Source organism: Mauremys reevesii, linkage group 6, assembly GCF_016161935.1.
Source record: "Mauremys reevesii isolate NIE-2019 linkage group 6, ASM1616193v1, whole genome shotgun sequence".
NCBI classification, from domain to species: Eukaryota; Metazoa; Chordata; order Testudines; family Geoemydidae; genus Mauremys; species Mauremys reevesii.
In genome coordinates this window covers 119,722,244-119,743,940 of record NC_052628.1, presented here as the reverse complement: position 1 = coordinate 119,743,940, position 21,697 = coordinate 119,722,244, and the positions used below count along the sequence as shown (strand labels likewise).

General features: G+C 43.3%; 2 protein-coding genes across 2 annotated transcripts in view; one reads left to right on the top strand and one right to left on the bottom strand.

Moving 5' to 3' along the window:
• On the top strand, nt 1-20,881 carry CLTA (clathrin light chain A). Its single transcript, XM_039544776.1, has 5 exons — nt 1-313; nt 10,285-10,322; nt 12,352-12,469; nt 14,540-14,651; nt 20,425-20,881. The coding sequence occupies exons 1-5, from the start codon at nt 88-90 to the stop codon at nt 20,594-20,596; spliced, it is 666 nt and encodes a 221-aa protein (XP_039400710.1). The 5' UTR covers nt 1-87; the 3' UTR covers nt 20,597-20,881.
• GNE (glucosamine (UDP-N-acetyl)-2-epimerase/N-acetylmannosamine kinase) overlaps nt 16,397-21,697 on the bottom strand; it is a 77,997-nt gene continuing 72,696 nt past the window's right edge. Inside the window, exon 13 of the mRNA XM_039544771.1 lies at nt 16,397-17,489. The gene's annotated coding sequence lies outside the window, so the exon portion shown is untranslated. The remainder of the gene's footprint in view (nt 17,490-21,697) is intronic.

Sequence of the window (21,697 nt, the reverse complement as noted above, 5' to 3'; positions counted from 1 at the left end):
GCGAAGGGGAAGTGTCGGTCTCGGACCGGAAGTTGTCCTCGCTCGCGCCCCGGCCGTTGCCCGTCGCGCTCCGTGTCTGTTGCTGCCATGGCCGAGTTCGATCTGTTCGGCGCGCCGCCCGCCCAGCCGCCGGCCGGGGACAGCCCCGGCGTGGGGAACGGGGCGCTGAGCGGCGGCGAGGAGGACCCGGCCGCCGCCTTCCTGGCCCAGCAGGAGAGCGAGATCGCGGGCATCGAGAACGACGAGGGCTTCAGCATCCTGGAGAGCGGCGAGGTGCCGGCGGGGCTGCCGGGCCACGGCGGGCCCGCGCCGGGTAGGGCCCCTCCTCCGGCTCCGCGCGGGGCCGGTCTCTGCGCTCCGCCCGCGGGGCCAGGGCCTTGCCGGGGCGGGCCTCGGCGCTGGGCGGCTCGTGGGCCGTGGGACGGGCCGCTCTGCAGCGAAGCTGGGGACGTGGCACGCCGGCCCGTAGCCGCCGCGCTCACCCCGGGGGTCGGGACCGGCCCACGCCAGCCCAGTGGCCGTGGCGAGTTCGTGGGGCTCTGGCCCCTTGAGCTCTGGGCCTTTTCGTCTCTCCTGTGGCAGCGCGTGGGCGCATGGCGTGGGGCAGCTGAGAGCCCCGGGGGCTGTTGTTAAATCTTTCCGGCTCCTGCGTGAGCTCCCTAATGGCCCACGGAGTTCTGCAGCTGAACGGGTAACGCGTGTTGTGGCTAATAACCTCACTCCCATGATTAGAGTGGCAGGGCTGTAGCTGCAACGTGGCTGGCTTTATGCAGTGGTCCTACGCTGAATAGGCATCTTTTATAAAGCAGAATTTCACAGGGAAAAGTGCCCTGTAGGCAGACACGCTGTCCTGAAAAAGGTCTGTTTGGCCCTTCACTTCAGTGTGTGGCACTGTGTAAGCCTCCCATATCAGTGCATGATGTTAACATTTCTCCTGCAAGTGTTGAAAATAGTACCTGTTTAAATTACTAAATCAATGAAGTTTAGCCATTACAAATTAAACTTAATATTGTAAATTGTAGAATTTCTGGTTTGCTTATTAATATTACTTTAAACTAGTGAATTCTGTTTAATATTTTAAGAATATCTTAACTTTCCTTATATCTTGCAAAACGAATTCTTCAGTGCTGTACCTATAGCTTAATAACAGTATTTTCCCCATCTATTTGTGATTGGTTTAAAAGAACCATTATTAGCCTCAGTTTATGGACTTGAAAACCAAAACATTGCTGCTTAAAACAGCATGATGGGCCTGTATTGTATTTAACACTTCAATCTTAATTTTGTGAATCTTTTTTAGCTTTACTCTGAACTGATCAGGATTCCTGACACAAAAATAGACCAATGTACAATGGATATTGGAACACTGAGATTCGTTGAAGGATGCATAGAAGTTGCAGGCTTGATGTCACTCAATTAATACATTCTATAAACCTGAAAAGATTTAACAGCGGAATCCTTGATACAATGACAAGCTCCAGTATTACCTCCAGAACTGAAGTTGCGTCCTCTAGGTTTAGTTAAACATTCTTCTTTTAGATAAGTGGAGGCTTTGAACCCGATGTAGAAAAGAGCAATTCCTATTGAGAATGTTGAGCACTTATGAAAATCTGGCCATTTCATTTAGGTGCACAAACAGAAGCTGGTGTTGAGCTTGTCTGAAAAATGTAGATGAGACCCGCTGATCCTATATCCACTCCGCCAAGGACAGGCTAAGCTCTGAAGCATTTGTGATCGCCTCTTTCAGTATGGTGTTTTTAGCCACTGGGCTAATATTTAATTTATTTAGCCTTCGGTCATTGTTTCTTAGTAACCTTTGTACCTCCTTCTAACTTAGAAAAATTGCCTTTGCATAATACATGCTGCTGCTTCTTCAAGGAAAGGTGCTCTTTGTATTTCTTAGCGAGCTAAAATTTGTTGAAATATTAGTTATATTGAGTATGTTGGCCTTACACTGCATACATACATGGAGAAATGTGTAACTCTTGTCAGTTTCAGGATATTGGAGACACAAGGTGGGAGAGGTGTTATCTTTTATTGGACCAATATCTGTTGGTGAGAGAGACAAGCTTTTGAGCCACACAGAGTTCTTGAGGTGACCACCTTCTCACCAACAGATGTTGGTCCAATAAAAGATTACCTTACCCACCTTGTGTCTCCATTACACTTTCATGGGTACTCAAACTTTGCTAGACTTGCTACTTGTTTCCATATTTTAAGTTGACTAATATAATGCATTTTTTAAGTACTTGATGTTTTAATCCATCTCTAATATACAGAAATAGGATTTTTTTTATAGCTTTGAAGTTGGAGATGTGCTGAATGCTTGTTTGCTTTTTCTTATCTCGTATGGGCCCTTAACTGAACACTTCTACTCTGAAGACACTGTAGAGTCTAGCTGGGATGACTAGGTGGACTGGAAGAGCATGAGACTTCCAAATGTAAAGCTTCCATGGTGCTGACTATTCCATTAAGGGCTACTTCTAAAGTAGTCACGGATGCAGCCCTTCTTTCTCAGTGTTCACAATGGAGCATAAACTCTCCTGTGTGGAGTATTCTAACGACTTTCTACTAGGGATGTTTACATGGGAGTAACTTCCCGAGCTCTGGTGTTTGGTCCTGTTTTCTATTTCCTGCCCCAAGTCCATCCTGCTGATAGCAATTAGTGCCTGTATAGATGAGTGACTTCACAGAGCGCTCCGACTTCAACCAGGAATAAGCAGCAGATGAGTTTATAAGGAACATACACTTCGTTTTTTATCATGAAATCTTTGGTAACCTAATTGATGTAAGCATAGATTTAAATGTCTTAGAATGAGTAGGTCTCTAAACGACATACAGCTGTAACTTCTTCCCAGCCTAAGTGACTTCCTAAAAGGCAAGAAACAACTTCTTTAATTTCTCAGAAAAGTACTTCCTCTATGGGAAGCTTCCTCATGTCCCCTACAATCTTTCCTGTCTCCAGCAGAGCAACTCTGAAATAAATAGATCTAAAGTCAGCCTTTGCGCCACATCCATAGTGTGGCCGTCTCACTGTTATGATTCCTTCTCTAATACAGAGAACCCTGCTGAACCTTCCAAAACTAATTTGGCTTGATATGAAAACCTCTAATTTTTTAGTGAGCCTCTTTTTAAATGACACGTTCACACTTCTGACATCCATATAGAAAAGACAAAATTCTGTTGCTAATAGATTCTCGAACAAATGAGTAGAAAAGAGGATTATAAAATAGAACTTTATATTTTAATTGGGAAGATCGGTCATTCAGTTCCACTCGAATTAAATGTAATAGGTGTTCTTCCCCAAAATCCAGTACAGAAGGCTGACTTTCAGTTTGAGCTGCTGTAATTAGTTCTGATGACACCAGGAATTTGAACCTTCCTACTGCCCTGCTTCTCTAGGAGGTGAGGTTGCTCAGAATCCTTAGTTCCACCTCTGACTATAAAATTGCATAAAGGTTGAAACAAACGGTGTATCAGGACAGCTGTCAAATTCTTCTTGGTGAGATGTAATAGTTTTGCACAAGACACAATAGAAGTAATTAGCTAACTGCAAGCAAACTGCTTTTTGCACTGTGTTAATTTTAAATGCTTAAGCACAGCAGCAGGGGATTTGTGGATTTACTTTTTTTAACTTTAACCATTTGAACTGCCTTAGATACAGATCATACCAAATAGGATGAGTTGTATGTAAGACTGTATTACCAGAGTACAATCAGACTTTATGCAGTAGTCATGAAATAAGATTATAGGTGCCTCCATGGGAAATAACAAATTACAATGTAAGAAATGAAATTGTGCAGTGAAAAGTAATTACCAGCTTCAGCTTGGGTGTTTGTGAAAGGGTGTGCTGGAGCAGCTTGTAAGTGTGCTTTTAAATAAAAAATAAAGTGCAGTGTTCAGCTGTCTGCTTAGGCATGTGAAAGAAATTCCACTTTAGTGTTGTGGTCAGTTAAAAATCAGACCAATGGAAGGTGGAACATTACAAGATATAGTGGAGCCATATCAAACTTCTGACCAATTTTGACCCTTGCTATGTCTCTCGTTAGGCACCCCTTCCCCAGTTACAGGCCTGTGCCTGTTTTTCTGTGTGGAATCCCACAATCCACACCACTCTCTCCCTGGTTCCCCAGATCACAGCATCCCCATCTACTAGTTGTTCCCACAGCTAGGCCAACTGGGTGTTGGTCCCTGCTTTAGACTTCCTCTGCCATAGGAACATAACAGGGAAGGAAGGGGTTAAAACAACCAAAGGATTCACTGTTATCCATTTGAGCACCGACAGCTGAACTGCAGTAACTGCCTGGTTATCTGTGGCACGCTCCAGCTAGAATTAACCTTTAGTTTTCCATGGAGCAAGCTACTATTCATAAGTTGATATTTCCTGTCTTCTAAGGTTGCAAAGACCTAGTAGAACAAAGGGTAAAGACCTGCTTTTTTTGAGGTACAGTTGAGATTATGAAAACAAACTGCCTGGATATTAATCTTTTCTTGCTATAGAAGTTAAATATGCTGACATGTTGATGCAGTTTTTTCTTTCCATAAGAAACTCTGTGGAAACCAACACCACACTAAGCTATATTGGTGGCTCATGCATACGGCTGCAATTTAGTCATGGAATCCGAAATCTCCAAAGGCCTCTGACTTCAGCCAGCCTCAGCTGGGAGCTGCAGGGTCCGGGAGCTCCTAGGTGACAGGCCCTGCAGCTGGGAGCTGCTGTAGGAGGGGGACTCTGTAGTTCTGGGCCCTTGTGTGCTGGGGATCCCTGTAGCTCCCAGCCCATGGCAGATGCCCAGATTCCCCATTTTTGTCATGAATATTTTTAGTAAGTCGGGGCAGGTCACGGGTGTCTGGATTTTTCATTATTGCCCATGACCTGTCCACGTTTACTAAATATCCATGACCAAAATCTTAGCCCTACTCATATACAGTGCGTTCCAGAACGGTTGCTACTCAGTTAATGGGAGAATAGTAAATACAACATGATTACTTGCAGAGTTGGGAACTGCTTACTGGTGTGCCCTGCTGTGGATGTAAGTGGTGTCTAAAGAGGGCTGTGTGTGCACTCTTTGGTTGCTAATCTTCTTTCCAGTCACTTTCACAGGGACTTGCACTACCCCATGACTGTTCTTTGAGTGTGAAGTGTCTATTCTGGAAGTGTTTCATAATGATGTGGCTTGAAGTTGGTGGAATGCTTAATTTAGACAGTAAATTGTATGTTTATCTTCAGGCTGCAAGGCAATGTGAAGTGGCTGTTCCTGTCTGATAGGTTGTAATTCTGCTCTAGCTTGCAGGGTGCCTAAGAGGACAATAGCCACTTAACACACTTTTTTTTTTTTGGTCTGCTGTTGCTTCTGCAAATAACACTTAAGTCTGAGTTCAGAAAAAACAAGTCTAATCTTTTTTGCAGTTGTAAAGTTAAACTACAATGTATATACACACACAGTAGTATACTGCACATGTGTGGATATAGATTATTACACTCACTCACTCCTGTTATGTGGGAGTGTCTGTGTAACCTCCCTCCAAGGCATCCGCAAACATCTGGAAGCGGAGGGGGCCAGCAGTAGACTTCCAGCTGCCCTCTTATGAGAGAGGGGCTGTATTGAAAACCTGGTATGAGTTAATGGCCCTGAAGGGTAACTTGCTGTTCTCTGGGGAGAGAGCAGGGTCTAGAATCTACTTTGTAGACCTTCTGCTTGCAGTTATCTTTAGTAGCAGGGGGGAAAAAGGCATAACTGAAATTGGAGGTTTGGGGGGTTGGAGAAAGCAGGTTTCAGATGGGCTCCCTCCTGAATGACTGACTGTGTGGGGCTTGGATACTTGAGTCTTCACTTGATTCTGTCCTGTGGAAGAGGTAATGTTGTGGAGCGGGTATTAAGTTGCAGCCTACCAAGAAATGGCGGCACTTAGTGGAACCTTGTGTAGGGGTGAGGTGGGATGGTCTTGATTTGGCTGTTGTCTGGCTTGTCTTTTCTTCTGTTACTGCAACTCATCAGTGCTGGCTGATATGAAGAAAGCTGGGGGAGATGAGTGGAACAAAACAAATCAAGTGTTCCTAAGAGAGCATATCCCAAATGCACTGTTTTGCAAGTGCATTTACCAATTCCCCTCCCCCGCCCCATGACTATGAAGCTGATATCCCCTGTCTGGGGTTAATGCAAAGATGTCATTGTTAGAGTGCAAGATTCTCAGGGTGTTTGCTGAGCTGACCTTTCTAGAATCTCTTTAAAACTTCTAGTGCTTGCAGGTTTACTGGGCATTGGCTTACAGCTTAATGCCCATCACACTTGAGTAAACGTGTATATTATATTAACTAGTGTAGTTTGCAAGGAAGGAAAAACAGTTCAACCACGTTAATTAGATAATATTTTTTAAATGGGACATTGACAAGGTGGAAAGGCCCATCTCCAAAAGCAGTTGTTCAGTGTTCTCTGTCCTTTAACTAGTCAGCGCTTGTGTTGACTTGCTGTAGTGAGGATAACATCCTAACTGCAGCTAGCTTACACGGCAAGGTGCACTCCTGGGAGCCAACCAGTTAATAAACAGAGTAGTCTGACAGCATGACTGCAAAGAACTGTTTAACATTAGGTGTATCAGCTGGGTATGTTCCATTGTAGCCCTTCAAAGGAATTCTGGTCCTATACATAGTGTCAAGTTTCCCAATCACACTAATACATCTCGGAAGGGGAAATGAGATGTCGTCATTAAACGGCGCTTCTGAGCTCGCTGTGTGGCATAGTGCCCCTCTGTAGGGAAGAGGAGCTTGAGTAGGAAAGCAAGTCTCATGTATTCCTAACGCAGTTGCTTAAATTCTGCCAATTACTTAGGGTAACATGATGGTGACTTCTCTCTGGCTTTTTTAAACAACCAGGTCTCTTTCAGCTTTAAGGAATTTGTCAGAAAATGAAACTCTTTTTCTGCTACTTCTGTTTAAATTATTAATTTAACATTAGGCAAGAAGTGTCTTCAGTTTCCAAATTCCACTAGGCTTTTCTTTTGTGGTGATGCATATAGAGACCACTCCTATGGGATGGTAAAGTCATCTGCAAAATCTAGTTGGGAAATTCTTTTTCAAGTACACTAGAAAGGAAGGTTCAGATAACTGTAAAAAGATGTTTTACTCAGAAAAACAGGGTAGCAGACTAGCCTGTTTAAAGGACAGGAAACTTGAAGTTGCCACCTAGTCTCCTCACCTGCCCTGTTCTTGAGTGGGCTGCCTCAGTACTGGTGGGGTTTCAAATCCCTAAACTTGTAGAAATCTTGGGTTCTGTGCGAATCTTGTGAACACCTGTTAGAAGCCATGGCCATCTGCAGAATTACTGTATGTCATACTGGGTTCCTGGCTGCACTGTCATGTCCCTGCAGGGGCTGCTTTCCTAAACTGACAGTAAGCCCTGGGGGTGGGGCGGGGGTGTGAAGAATAGGATGGCTTGCTGATGTAGGTAACCCCTGTCCCTTTTCCAGAAGGACAGTGAGTGGCTGTAGTACCCTTCCCTTCCTGAATGTGTAGAGACCCAGTTGAGCAGCTTTCATATGAAAGGGCTTCATCCACCTCTTGCTAGGAGAGCATGCCACAGAATCCCTTCCACGTGCTGTGGGGCTTCTCTGTGTAATGAAGGGGAACACTTCCTTTAATAGACTAAAGGATTGGAGTGGGGAATAGAACAGGTATTCAAAAGAGTAACCCCCTCAAGGAAAGGAGTACTCAAGGTGGCTGCAATTAGGAATAATAGAACAAACGCTGGAAAAATGCTGAATCTGAGCAGTATGTGTGAAGTCTTGAGTATAGTGTTTGACACATTGGACAGTGCGGTAGAAAACCACCCTGATTGAATTGTGACCACACTACCCCAAATTCAACCCGGCAAGGTCGATTTCAGCGCTAATCCCCTTGTCGGGGGAGGAGTACAGAAATTGATTTTAAGAGCCCTTTAAGTCGGGGGGGGGGGGAGAAACAGCTTCATCGTGTGGACGGGTGCAGGGTTAAATCAACGTAACACTGCTAAATTCAACCTAAACTCGTACTGTAGACCAGGGCTAAGAAAGTTCTCTCCCTAACTCTAGCTTCTGAGCTTTGAGTGTTTCTCTTCAAGTTTTGCCACTGTCTTCTGCAGCCCAGATCCACTAACATTTAATTGACTCTGGGGTTCATTTGTTACATCTCAAAATGCATTGCATACCAGTGTGTCAGATCTCTGCCTAGCTGAGACTGTTACAGCCTGGAGAGATTAGGTCCCTCAAAGTGCCAGTATGCACCACAAGATTGGTTACTGGAGATTCTTCAGGCTGCAGTGGCCCAGGCAGTTCTTGTAGCCTGTCTGTCTAAATCTGCCACTGGCTTTGGAGCCAGTGAGCGGCTTTGATATTGTTCTTGGCTGATGGAAAGGCTCCCAGCCAGGATATATTTAAGGAAAGCAGACAGACTCTTCATCTTTCCAGAGCAAAGGCTGTCTGTCTGCTGCACAACTCAGCGTTATTTGTACTGGGTCCAAGGCTGGCAAGCAGACACTTACTCCAGACCGCTGATACTGAATTATGCAAACACGCTACCTGAATAAAGTTGCAATAAGAGAATGCTTGGCTTCTAGTACTGCTTCTATTTTAGTGCTTTTGTGTTGGCTTGTGGTGAATATTGGTACTGTATACAGAAGAGGGAATGGTGGTCTGCACGGATGAGATGGCGGTCAGTATGCTGACTTTGAGCTTCTTAAAATTTGCAACTGGAATACAAAGAACTAACATGCAGAAAGTAATTTACTACCATTTTCACTGCTTTCTTCTGTCTTTACTGCTTTCTAATGTTAAGAGGATTGCTTTACAATGTCTAGACACAAATAGTCCTAAAATGCAAAGGTGCACGTGCATCCTTCTTGGGGACATTCTGTTCATAGTTAGCAATATAACATACGTGTGTCTCTATAGTATTGAAATTCATCTGCAGAGGCCATCTGTTTCTGCAGCAGTGTAATTATATATGAAAACTTCAGTTTTCAATATATGCACTCAAAATGCTCCTCCCCATAGTATGTCGGTGCTATAGTGACCTTTAAAGTCTCTCTATAATATACAAACTACATTAAAAATGCTAAAATTGCAGAGCTTGTGCAACCTTAATTGGCTCTCTAATGTGAATGTAATTACATGATCACGTGTTCCACAGGACCCCTGCCTTGTTAGCTCACTGAATGGTAGCTATTGAGAACCGAAATTCCTTGCAAAACTTGCATATTAAGGATCGCATGAATCACTGTACACACATTTCAACAACACTGTACTAAAACTTTAAGCAACTCCTTACTGCTTTGTAATATATAAGAATGGCTGTGCTGGGCCTCACCTATTGTCCATCTAGCCAGTATACAGTCTTCCAGCAGTGGTTGGTGCCAGATGCTTGAGAGGGAATGGACAGGGCAGTTTATCGACTGATCCATTTCCTGTCATCCAGTCCCAGTATCTGGCAGTCAGATGTTTAGGGACAACCAGAGCATGGGGTTGTGTACCTGTCCTCCATGAATTATTTAGTTCTGGCTTTCACACCATCCCCTGGCAGAGTTCCACAGGTTAACTGTGTGTGAAGAAATACTTTTATTTTATTTATTTTTTTAAAAAACCTGCCTTAATTTAATTCCAGGAATTCCAATGGAATTAATGTAAAGAGATAAATAACACTTCCTTATTCAATTTCTTCCCACCAGTCATGATTTTATTGACACATCCCTCTCACCAGTTTTTTTCCCCCCTAAACTGAACAGTTCTCAGTCTTTTTAATCTCTCCTCATATGGAAGCTGTTCCATACCCCTAATCACTTTTTGTTTATCCTCAGTACCTTTTCCCATTCTAATATCTCTTTTTGGAGATGAGGCTACAAGGACTACAGAGAATTCTTTCCTGGGTGCTGGCTGGTGAGTCTTGCCCACATGCTCAGGGTTTAACTGATCACCATATTTGGGGTCAGGAAGGAATTTCCTCCAGAGCAGATTGGCAGAGGCCCTGGAGGTTTTTCACCTTCCTCTGCAGCATGGGGCACAGGTCACTTGCTGGAGGATTCTCTGCATCTTGAGGTGCTTGAATTTCATCTGCCATTCTGTTGCTCTGTCACCCAGTTTTGTGAGATCCCTTTGTAATTCATCCTAGTCATCTTTGGACTTAACTATCTTGAGTAATTTTGTATTGTCTAGGCTTATTAATTGTAACATTTGCAATCTTATTAAGGCTTAGGTATTGTGATTTTAATTTTTGCTCTAAGACCTGTCTAACCTACAGTCACCATTACCTTACAGATGCTGTCGATGGGGTGATGAATGGAGAGCTCTATCAGGTAATGAAAGGGTATCTATCTTGAACAATAAAAAACCTGTTGGGTGAAATTAGAATACCTCCTAAATGTTAAGTGAGTTCTCAAAAGCAGTTTCTAGCCTCTTACAGTAGGGTTACTCATAGGTTAAACTAGCTTTCTTAATCTAAATAGAAATGTTCCCCACTGTTTGCCTTTTTACTACACTTAAATCTCCTGACTTATTAATGAAGGGAAAAAACTAATCCAGTCTCTAATCTTGTAATACTCTGTGCGATTCCATAGCTGCCAGGCAATTAGAGTACACTCCATCTTTGGGTTGAAGACAAATTACAGCAAAAATCCATGTTGACATCATATTTTAATTGGTAACATGCCTTCCTCTGGGAAGACTGCCATGTACTCAGGTCCCATGTTAGGACTTGAGTTGATACCTGGGGCTGGCACTGCATTACTAGAGGTGATGTGCTCCGACTAACAAGTTTATTCACGGTCAGCATTGACTAGGCACAAGCTAAAGATTCTGTGGTGTTCCATAAAGAGCAGGGGAGAACTCATTTTGGCAAATTAAGTGTTCAAGCATTGTCTTATAATTTTAAAAAATCTCATGTTGAATTTTTATAAATTAAATTTTCACAGTTGTGGGGACTTATGGGGAGGTGTCAGACAATTATTGACCGTGGATGTTAAGATTCAAAAAGTTAAAGCTTTATCACCATTAAAACACTGACATCACAGGTCAAAATATGTAAAGTAAATATCCTTAGAAAATGTTACTTGACGACTTAGTTTTTCTTTGTCCATCTATTAACTTAAGTTATCAATGGAAAAACTTGTCAATTTTGTGTGTATTGGTTTACCAATATTTGCTGCTTAAAAATCCAGTCTCTCTAAGCCTAGAGAACATTTGACAAGACAAGTATCTTAACGTTAAACTGTTCCTTATAACATAAAACCCAGTCTGTATCCTATACTCACTGCATTATCAGATCCAAACTCATTGTGTTTACTGTGCTTTAAAATAGCTTGGGTGAAAGCTGTGAGCAGAGTTCTGAACCACTAGCCAAATAGTCCATTACTGTCCAGTATGAAAGAATTATAATGGACACCACTTTATCAAATGGCAAAGCAGAACAGATTTTGCTAAGACTCTCCTAAATAGGGACAGTAGTGTGTATGGCTGGCTAAACCGCTCCACAAACTGTTTTAAAAAGTCTCTGGTACAGGTTTGATCAGAATGTTCTAAGTCTACTTAACTTCATTGTAACTTAAATCTGTCTTGGTGGTTAATTTCAAATGTGCAAGTTGTTGATGCTGTTGCAAAGGATTTGTTAGATGACCCTGTTCAGATGAGTGGTTGGCCTTTGGTCTAGCCACTTCTGTCCTAGGTGAACACTTCATTTCTCAATGTCAGTTGAGGCTTCAACGCGAATGTAGAACTGATCTCTGTGGACTTTTCCTTGTGACTGGCAGTGGGAAAGCTAAAATACTAACCGGCCTTTATGTGCAATGTGGCTGAGATGCAAAACGAGATCTCGAGTTCTAATTCTAGCACGATCACTCACTGTGCCCTTGGAAGGGATTTTTTTCCCCCTTGTGTGCAATGGGAACAACACCCAGGTATAGACGATGAATGGCATTTTCAGAGCTTTGAACATCTTAACTCCTCTTAGTAAGAAAAGCAGCCAAGGAAACTTCGCTAATTGCTTATCCTCTTTAGTCCCCTCTGGCCATGCCCAACCCCTTGTCCAAACTCCGTTTTTATCAAAGCAGTTAATAGATCCTTGTCCACCATGATTTTGTAATTGTACAAATATCTTCTCCCTAGCCTAAGATTCCAGCTGATTTCTCCAGTAAAGCACTAATCCTACTGCAAACCTCTCCTTGCTAGTTACCCTTGTTCATAATCCACTAGAAGCATCTGTTGTTGGCATGCCCTGTTAGCACTCGAAGGCTGTTCTTGGGCATTTCTAAGGTACCCATTACATTTGTGTTTAAGGTATTTAAAATGTTCATATTCTTAAGACTTTCCAATTGTTTCCTCCTTTTTAAGGAGAGCAATGGGCCAACAGACTGCTATGCCGCTATTTCACATGTGGATCGACTGCAGTCAGAACCAGAGAGTATCCGTAAATGGAGAGAGGAGCAAAAGGAACGCCTAGAAGTCCTTGGTAAGGAAAATCATGAGGTTTCTGTGTTTCTGCAGGGCTTGCTGTTAAAAATTCAACTCTTGTATGAAGGAGTCAAGGTAGAATTTGAAATGTCACTTGCCTATCTGCCATCTTAAATTCTTAATCCTCAGTTCTTCTTGTTGACAAACACTCTACCCAATCAGACTCCATGTTAATGGGGAGCTGGCTTAATGCTGCCAACTGGAGGGGAAAATCTCCCAGTTGCTTGGGCATCTGAGATTTCCAGCTCTGTTTAAAGCTGGAAAACCTGGCCACTACAAAATTGCCCCTTCTTAACCAATAGTGACCTTCACATTGGCATCTGGAGACTTGAATGGTGTCTTGCACACAACAGCACCCTTCTGCCTGAAAGCTGTCATGGAGAGAGCCCTACTGAAAGGAAAGAGGCTGAGCAGAGGTCCCTCTGCTCTTCATTCTCCAGCCTGCCTGGAAGGGGTTTCAGCACTGCTACATGCCAGAACCTCTGGGGTGCCAGGCAGAAGGATCTGTTTTCAGAGTTCAGCCCTGCCCAGCATACCGAGTATGGTGTAAGTGGCTTATACAGGTTAACTACTTAGGGACCCACTCCCTTGCTGTCTCTCTTTTGGGGTCTCTTGCTACTGTGTCAAATTTCATAAGGAGTTCAACTGGAGCTAACACAACTGAGTGACCAGCCTCGTGTTTTAACGGGTGTCAAAAGGAAAACAGCCCCAGCCTCCCTTCTGCCAGCAAGAAATGGTGGTGAGCATGGTGCCAGTCTGCCTCTCATTACCATGTACTCCATTTGCCCAGTCTCTAATAGAGCACTGAAGTCATTTTATTACCAAAAGGATCTTAGCGGTTGGTTTAAAACTAATTAAACAAAATGATGTCATCACCTAGTGACCTGCCAACTGACTGCTTGGAAATAATTCCTCAATGTGAATGCTATCGCCTAGGCAAGCAGGTCAGCCTGGCCAGCTTCAAGCTGGGGAGAATGTGTTGTACTTAATGAGATACCAGGAGAGCCACTGAAGTCAGTGTAGTAGCAAGCCTTCCCTTTAGTGGGATAATATCATTGCTGTTTCTGCACTACTCGTTGGAGTGGATGGAGTTGGCCTTATGTGAAAGATAAGTGTGTGCCTCTTTTAGGCCTTTTTGTGGGTACCAGCCCCCCCCCCAGTTTGCTTCACCAGGCATTGAAGAGGTATTTGACTTAAGGAACGCTGTTAGCAGCACAGAGAGCTAAAAGGGGATCACCTCCTCACTGCCTGGCTGGCACTGTCCTCCTCTGCCTTGGCTGCTTGCCAAAAGTATGGCTAGCCAACCAGGTTTTTTGAGAACCTAGTTTAGGGAAGTGACAAGTACCATCTTGGTTTTTAAAGTGGCCTGTTAATGGAATTGTGCTCTCCAGTAGATATCGACCAGATGAAAGCCCCTGGCTTGTTCACTGAAATTGCTCTTACCAGCTTCTGCTTCACTGATGCCCAATAAGTACCATTCTGGTGCTGGTACAGCTGCCGTAGGAGAAGTTGGGGAAATACATTAGGCAAGACAACTGCATTACTCCCCCTTTTGGGGAAATAAGTGATCAAAAAACGTAAATGCAGTAATTGGCCAAACTGCATCCAGTTTCAGATTGGCCGTGTATGAGTAGACTTGATGGGCATATGGGGAATAGCTATTAGCTAGTCTGCAAATAGGATTAACACAAGGCTATTGCACATGGCTACTCTTGCAGCATGCCTTCACTAGCCAAGCTCAGTAGCACATTGAGCCTGTCCTCAAAGAGGAGGTAACCTTGAAGTGGTGACATTTGCCTCTTGTATGAGGAAAATTTCAACAGGAAATAAATGTCATTGGCATAAAGCGATAGCTGATGGTACTCCTTCCTTGAAGGGTTCTGTGGTGAGATGCCTTGACATTTTTACACTTCCCTTGTCTGATCAGATTGGATCACAGTACCATTTAACTGGTGCACAATTTAAATCGTCATATGAGGTTTCTGTCTGAAGTCTCAAACTCTGCAAGCGCCCCAAAATGCATGATGTTGGTTTACAAGCTGTGTTACGGCATCTCTTAAATCTTCAGATGCCAACTCTCGAAAGCAGGAAGCAGAATGGAAAGAGAAGGCGATAAAGGAGTTGGAAGAATGGTATGCGCGGCAAGATGAACAGCTACAGAAAACAAAAGCCAACAACCGGTAAGGATTTTCTGTAGCTCTTTGGAATGGTTGAGGTTTGTGGAAGGAATTGAAACATAGCCAGAGTGCTGTTGGCATCTTTTGTCTATATCCATTGTCCGACTAAAGATACACTGGTGCTCTTGGTCCTCTAGTGAAACTCTTAGGTATTCAGCAGTAAGAGACTTGTGAAAGTGGTTCTTTGTTGTAAGTGGGTTTCTTCATCTTATCAGCGGCCTTATGGTAAGTGCCATGAGGATGTTCTTGATACCTGTAGATGTGGCCTAGTGCATCAGTGTAGTTAGAGCCAGCACAATTAGCAACGGTAAGATTTTTAACTTGCACTTAATGGCCTGCTCAGCTTAGGTGGCAAGAACATCTGTTTTTTGGCTTTCCCACAATAACCTCTCAATACCTCAGCACCCTCACAGGATAGGTTAAACAAATCCCAACAATTAATCATCTTGTTCTTGCCAACTGGGTGGGTAGAGACTTGATTTTCCCCTCCCCCCCCATGGAAGACATCAATACCCCAGTGAGGGGTGACCTCCTATCCTAGATAACATTCTAGTGACAGGATCTGTGGCATGGCAGACTTTGACCCAAAATCTGACTCTCTAGATTATAATTCTTACCTCTTGAATTTGTAGCCATGTTCCAGTGGCTGGAGCAGGGAGATGAGTCTTCAACCAGAACCCGGTACTGACTTGCTGTAAACCTGGCCAATAATTCTTAACCTCTCTGTTTCTCTCTGTGTATGTGCAGCATGCCGCAAGTGGCAGTGACCAGGATTCATCTCTGAATCTGGTCTGTGATTGGATCATTAGCTTCCCTGGCTTGGGTCAGGTACTGACAGGGAATGAGACATGAACGCTGATCCATAACCCCTTCTCGGCTGCTGAACAATGCTATATTAATGACTTTATATGGTCTTAAGAACCTGACTTCTATAGCCATTTTAAAAATTAAGAATAAACCTCTCATACCAGTCCAATGGTTTGCCCACTAGACAGCAAAACTATGTTGGAAGTACAGGGACTTGTCAAATGGTCCACTTGGTCTCTTTAAACTTGGGAGTTTCCTGGGGCAACTCCCTCATTGGAACAGGTCAGTCTAACTTCTTATCTCTCCCTCACCTAACCATTGCTCCCAGGTGAGAAACCTCTGCATAATGGGAGTGAGAGAGGCAGGCATGGTCGTTTGAGGTGGAAGAGGAGCTGAAGCTCCCATGGGGTTGAGAAGAGTCCTGTTTTTGTACTAATCAAATGATGGACTTGGGGGACTTCCCCTTGGAACTCAGGCAACACCCCTACTCTTCACTTCTCGTGGAAATGAAATTTCCACACTGCTCACCTCTTCCTGTTGAGGGTAGGAGTAACTCATTTCTGGGTAGACTGACCATGAAGTTGTGTCATCAAAGCCTCTCCTTTAGCTAAGTCCTGGAGATCAGGTACTGTAAACCCTCAGATAACTGATGTGAACTCCTTGTAACTGGGGGATGAGCTCAGTTTAGGAAGAGGGGTTCATTTCCCTCCTCCATTGTGATAATGGTGAACTTGGAAGAGCATTGGCCCAAATGGGTATGATTTGACAGTTTTTTACAGTCCTTGGGATGGTTCTTCTGTAAGACTTCCAAGTGGAAAAGTAGTAACTTTCAATGATTCCAAACAGGTCTCCAATATAGTGGACATAAATGCTCAAGCACAGAGTGGTTAATCTTGCAATTTAAAATATATATTTTTTAAATAAACTAAGCTTAGGTCCTAACATAGATCAATTAAAAATAATTTAAATACATAAATCTAGAACATATCGGCCAGGTTTTAAACAGTCAAATCACTGAGCTAGTGGAAGTCACTGGCTGAGCACTCGAAACCAGAATCTGTTGAGGTGCTTCATCAGCAGTTGTCTTTTGCAGGTGCAGAGAATTTCTTTCATTTCAGTTTATTCTGTTAGTTCAGTGCAGTGACTTCTGCATTCAAAATTAAGAAACCAAATGAGAGTTGAAAAAGCAGGAAAGTTTTCCATCTTCTGATCTATGGGGGGGAAAAACCTAGATGTGCAAGGATCTACTAGCGCTAAAATCTCAAAGGTCATGGTGACTAGAAATCCATTCATGAACTACAAATAATACCTCCTGTTTAATGAGTTTGAAATGCAAATGTTTTGATGTTTTTCTTATGTTAGCGAATTTCAGGAATTTTATTTATTAGAAGTGCACAAAACTAGCATTTTTTTAATTTCCATCTAGATAGAGCTTGACACATCACAAGTAATTTTCTTAATCTAGTATATTATCGGTGATACTTTAAAGAAAAAAAAGTAATGTTGAACTATGTAGTTTAAAGATGTATAGGTGCACTATATCCTCAGTACTTGCCAAAGCAAGCACCAAATCTAGTGTAAAGGCTATATCTAACCATCAAAATGTTTTAATGGCCACCAACTAATGAGAATCAACCTTTGGGAATCAATGAGAGCAACAAAAAATAAAAGCTTTAGAAAGCCTGACCTGTGAGGGAAGGCCAGAAAAAGGGCATGTTTAGTTTTGAAGACTTTTTGGGTGGGAGAGAACCTAGTAGCAGTTCTCAGATGTTATCAGTTCTCCATGTTTACCAAAGGTAGGACACAAAGTAATGTGCATAATCAGCCACAAGGGAGATTTACGTTAACTATCCTTCCAGTTCAAAAATAGTGAAATATTGGAATTGGCTCCAAGGGAATTTCCATCCCCATCAGTGGAGGTTTTAAGAACAGATTGGACAAACATCTGTCAGGGATGGTCCGTGTTTACTTGGTCTTTCCTCAGTGCGGGGGGCTGGACTAGATGACCCCTCAAGGTCCAACATTTCCTTGATTCTATGAAAATAATTAAAGTACAAATGAAAACAATTAAATTCACTTAAACTTTTTCCTCCTTGTTTAAATCACTTATTTTACAACAGCTTTGATTTAAATGAGTCCACCCTGATGACCTAACTCCCTGAACTAGTTCAGAGACTACAGCTAGGTATCTCAAAGTTTGTCAAACTGTTCCTCCGTGGGGAAAACTTGATGCAGAACATGCAACTGAATATTAGTCACTTTCCAGCTCAGCGTATTGACTCACTTCAGATTCAGTCTGATTTGGTTTATAGTTTAATACCGTTCTCTTGTTTTACCTAACCTGTCTTCTGCTATATTCTCTGCTTCTCATCCTTCTCTCTTTTCTCCTGCCTGCTTGCCTTCCTCTTGGACTACTTGCTGCCTAGGGTGGCAGATGAAGCTTTCTACAAACAACCCTTCGCTGATGTGATTGGTTATGTGTATGTTGCCTAACTACTAATTGTCTGTCTGATCCTCTTCATTATCCTTCAGAGACAGTTAATGTTCTGTCTGGTGACTACATTAAACTGGCTATTTGGAGTCCAGCATCAAAGGCTGATGGGTGTCTATTAGTAGTTCTTCCTGCAGTACAGCAGGGTATTTGAGCTGCAATACTGAAGAGTGAAATGTCATCTTGATCTGTAGAGGGTCACCGGAGACGTACTAACCCATGCAGCACGCCTGCCACCAGTAATACACTGCTGGTAAAGCAGAAGTCTAGCTAAATGACAGTAAGACTAAAATCTGCTTCCAGGCAATGGAAGCTTGGTTGCACACTAAGGTGTATTAGGAGCATGGAGGTAACAAACCTCTCTGGCATTGGTGCTTTCTCACCCAGATGCTGCTTTTGGCTGTAGCCACCTCTACAGACAAGATGTTAAATAGGAAAGTTGCTTTTCTCTGAACTAACACTTGCGGCTGGAAGGCTCGATTTGAGGGAGGTATAAAAGGGTTTCACTTGACTGTCCGAGGTGCTGAGCACTTACAGCTCCTGCTGAAGTCAGCGAGAAGGTCAGATGCTCAGCGCCTCTGGAAAATCAGGCCAGTTATTTAGTGCTTAACTCTGTGCACTCAACTGTGGAAAAAGTAGGCCTTCATATGCAGTCAGGGTGGTTGGGAGGAAGTTAGGATTGTTTGCCCAGTTTCATGTGTGTAGTATTCCCATTTGGGTAATCTCCCAAAGGATAGAGTGGTGAAAGCGCCATTACATGCAACATATTAAACCAGACAGCCAGAAGGTTGGAGAACAATGCTGTGTGTGCAGACAAGCAAGCCCATGGGCCTTTCAATCTAGCTCTGCTTTTCTAAGTAAAAAGCCCTGATCTCCAACCTGCAAAGAAAGATGGGTATTTTCACTAATGGGTTTAAAGATTACAATGTGGCTTTTTTGGCTTGTTCATACGCTTTGATTTCTTCCCTTACGTTTATAGACTTGAATTCAAAGCTGACCATTTCAGATACTAAAGCCCCTTTTAAAGGTGTACTGGTGAGAACAGTAGTATGGCTTTGAGTGAATTCAGATTGAAGTTCCAGTGTAGAATTGATGGCCTAACTAGGTGGATGTAAGACAAGACTTGTGAAATGCTGGATTTACAGGTGGTGGTTGATCATGTTCTGAAGTTTCCACCGAAAGCCGTGGAATGAAAACACTTGTTTCCTGTACCAGTCTCCATGTAGCCAATGTGTCACGGCTGCAGACTAAAACTGGCAGCATGTTTCCTGAATGTAGACTGAGCTGCTAGTGCATGTCCAGCTAGCTTATCATCTGCATTAAGCTCATTTTCATTTTCTATATCTGACTTAAACTTTCTCTCCTTGTTTCTTTTCTTCTCTTCACCTTTTAAGCACAAACATAAACCATCCTTGCTACAGCCTAGAACAGTTAAGTAAAAATCTTCACTGCCCCCCTTAAGTGTCTTGTCACATGAAGTAGCAGTGTTGTAGTGACCCTTGTCTTCAGTGGTGTTTGTACTCAAATCATCCCTGGCCCCAGAGCTGCCCCTTCCCTTCCATAGGACGATCACTGTCATTGCTTTCTCTGTACTGCTTGTTGGAGTAGATGGATTTGGTTTGATTTCTCTCAAAGTGCTTACTGCTCTTGCCCTTATGCGGCTACCAGGGACCCACAATTTGCTTAATCCAGGCATCGAAGAGTTACACGTGCCTTGGAGCAATGCTGCTAGCAGCACAGGGATGCCAAAAGGATAACGCTGATGCTTATGGTTTCCTAACCTACATGTTGGAAGGAAAGAATTCACTGAGTGCTGTTGGGATAAAAGAAGGGGAACTGTTATCCTTTTAGCTGAACTTGGTGTAACCCTCCCCTTTGCCAAAACATGCCTCATAAGTCTATAGCAGCTGCAAGCATGGAAGCTATGACTTAAATTCCTCTTCGATCCACACTGCTTCTCTACACCATTGGGAACCATCAGCACACAGTTTTACAATGGCCTGCACGCCTTGGAGTATCTGTAAACTAAATGGAAGTTACTCCCCAATCTTGCACTTCTGTAGATAGTAAACTTCCAGTTGGCAAACATCCAAAGCAAACTAAGAGTTGAAGGCTTAAGAACAATAGTTTAATGTACCAAGGCATTGCTTTAAATTAAATGCCTACAGAGTGCCTGAAACTTTTACTTGTGTGCATACTGAGGCCAAGATTGAATAACTACTCTTAAACCAAACACCTGTATTCCAACATTTTACACAGCAATTTTCTGCACTGCTTGTGCATAGCAGATTACTGCAACCTGTTCATCTCCAAGGTTGGGGGTAGGGGAGCTTAACAAGCCTTAATGTTCTCAAGCAGCTGTCAGGTTACATTTTCCTATGAAATGTGTAAAATGGAACCCTAGTCTATGGAGGGAAAGGAGTGGCTTCCAGGGGTGTACAGAGCTCACATTAACATGTAGTATTGCATTGCTTCTAGGGCAGCTGAAGAAGCCTTTGTGAATGATGTGGAAGAAACTTCCCCAGGCACAGAGTGGGAACGTGTGGCTCGGCTCTGTGACTTTAATCCCAAGTCTAGTAAGCAGGCAAAAGATGTGTCCCGCATGCGCTCCATCCTTATTTCACTCAAGCAGGCTCCGCTGGTTCGCTGAAGGAAAAGCACAATGGAAACACTACAAATGCAATATCTTAACCTTACTCAGAGAAGCTGTGTTTGCAGTAATTGGATTAATTATGTTTAAATGTGTTTTTTTTGGACCAAACCTCATGAAGTATCTAGAGTTGATCATTGTTTGTGATTGCATGTTCTTCCTCATGTTTCCTTCCTCTGTCCCAAATGAGAGGAGAGAACCTCCAGAACTGTAGTCTCTCTGTACTCTTGTGCACTGAGATGTCACTTTCAACTGTACTGATATTAAAGGTCTGTTAAACAGTTACATGTGTGTGTATGTGTCCTCTTTCATAGACAGAGGTGGCTTCCCCACCTCCCCTTCTAAAGGGGAAATTTTCAATCCACATAGTGTCCAGGAGCAAACTTCTGGCCTCGTTTATAGTGGCAGTTGAAGATGGAAAGCACTGGCCTCACCCAGTGTGTGTGTGGAATTATAGTGAAGTGACAGACCACTGTGCAGGAGGACATCTGCCTGATGGCAGTGACTGCACCTTTAAAGCCTCCTATGGCTCTAATCTCAAGAAGTTAAGCCCCTCCCTGCAACCACCAGTTGAAACTGATTTGGGAACATTAGCTCCATCCTGGCTCTTAGCTCACTAGCCTGCCAGATGGAAGCTGGGGGGAGGAGCAGCTATAGAGCCATGCTGCCCACAGACAACCTGTTGATCTAACACTGAAGGCCCCTGCTTATTTTCCCTTCCTGCCCATTCAGAGACAGCTGCTTGCCAGCAATAGGGAAGGGGCAGGCTTGTAGGCTTGCTCCTCATGCTTCTGTGTCCTGTAGGCACAGCTGGGGTGGCTGAGAGGAAAGGGAGTGAGGGGGTGACCTCACAGGGTGGTGGTAGGATAAAGGCATTAAACATTGAAGAGCTCAGCTACTGCGGGGGTGGGGAGAACAATCTCTGTAAAAGTACTTCCTGTTCTCAATTTTGAATCTGCCAGTTGTATTGAGTGCCCCTAGTTTGTGTGAGAGGTGGAGCAAGAGCTTAACTGCATCAAGTCCCATCTTGTTTGCCTTTTGGAGAAAAATTCCCAATATTCTCAATTGCTCCAAGAGTGCCCAAATGTAGATGATAAAAGG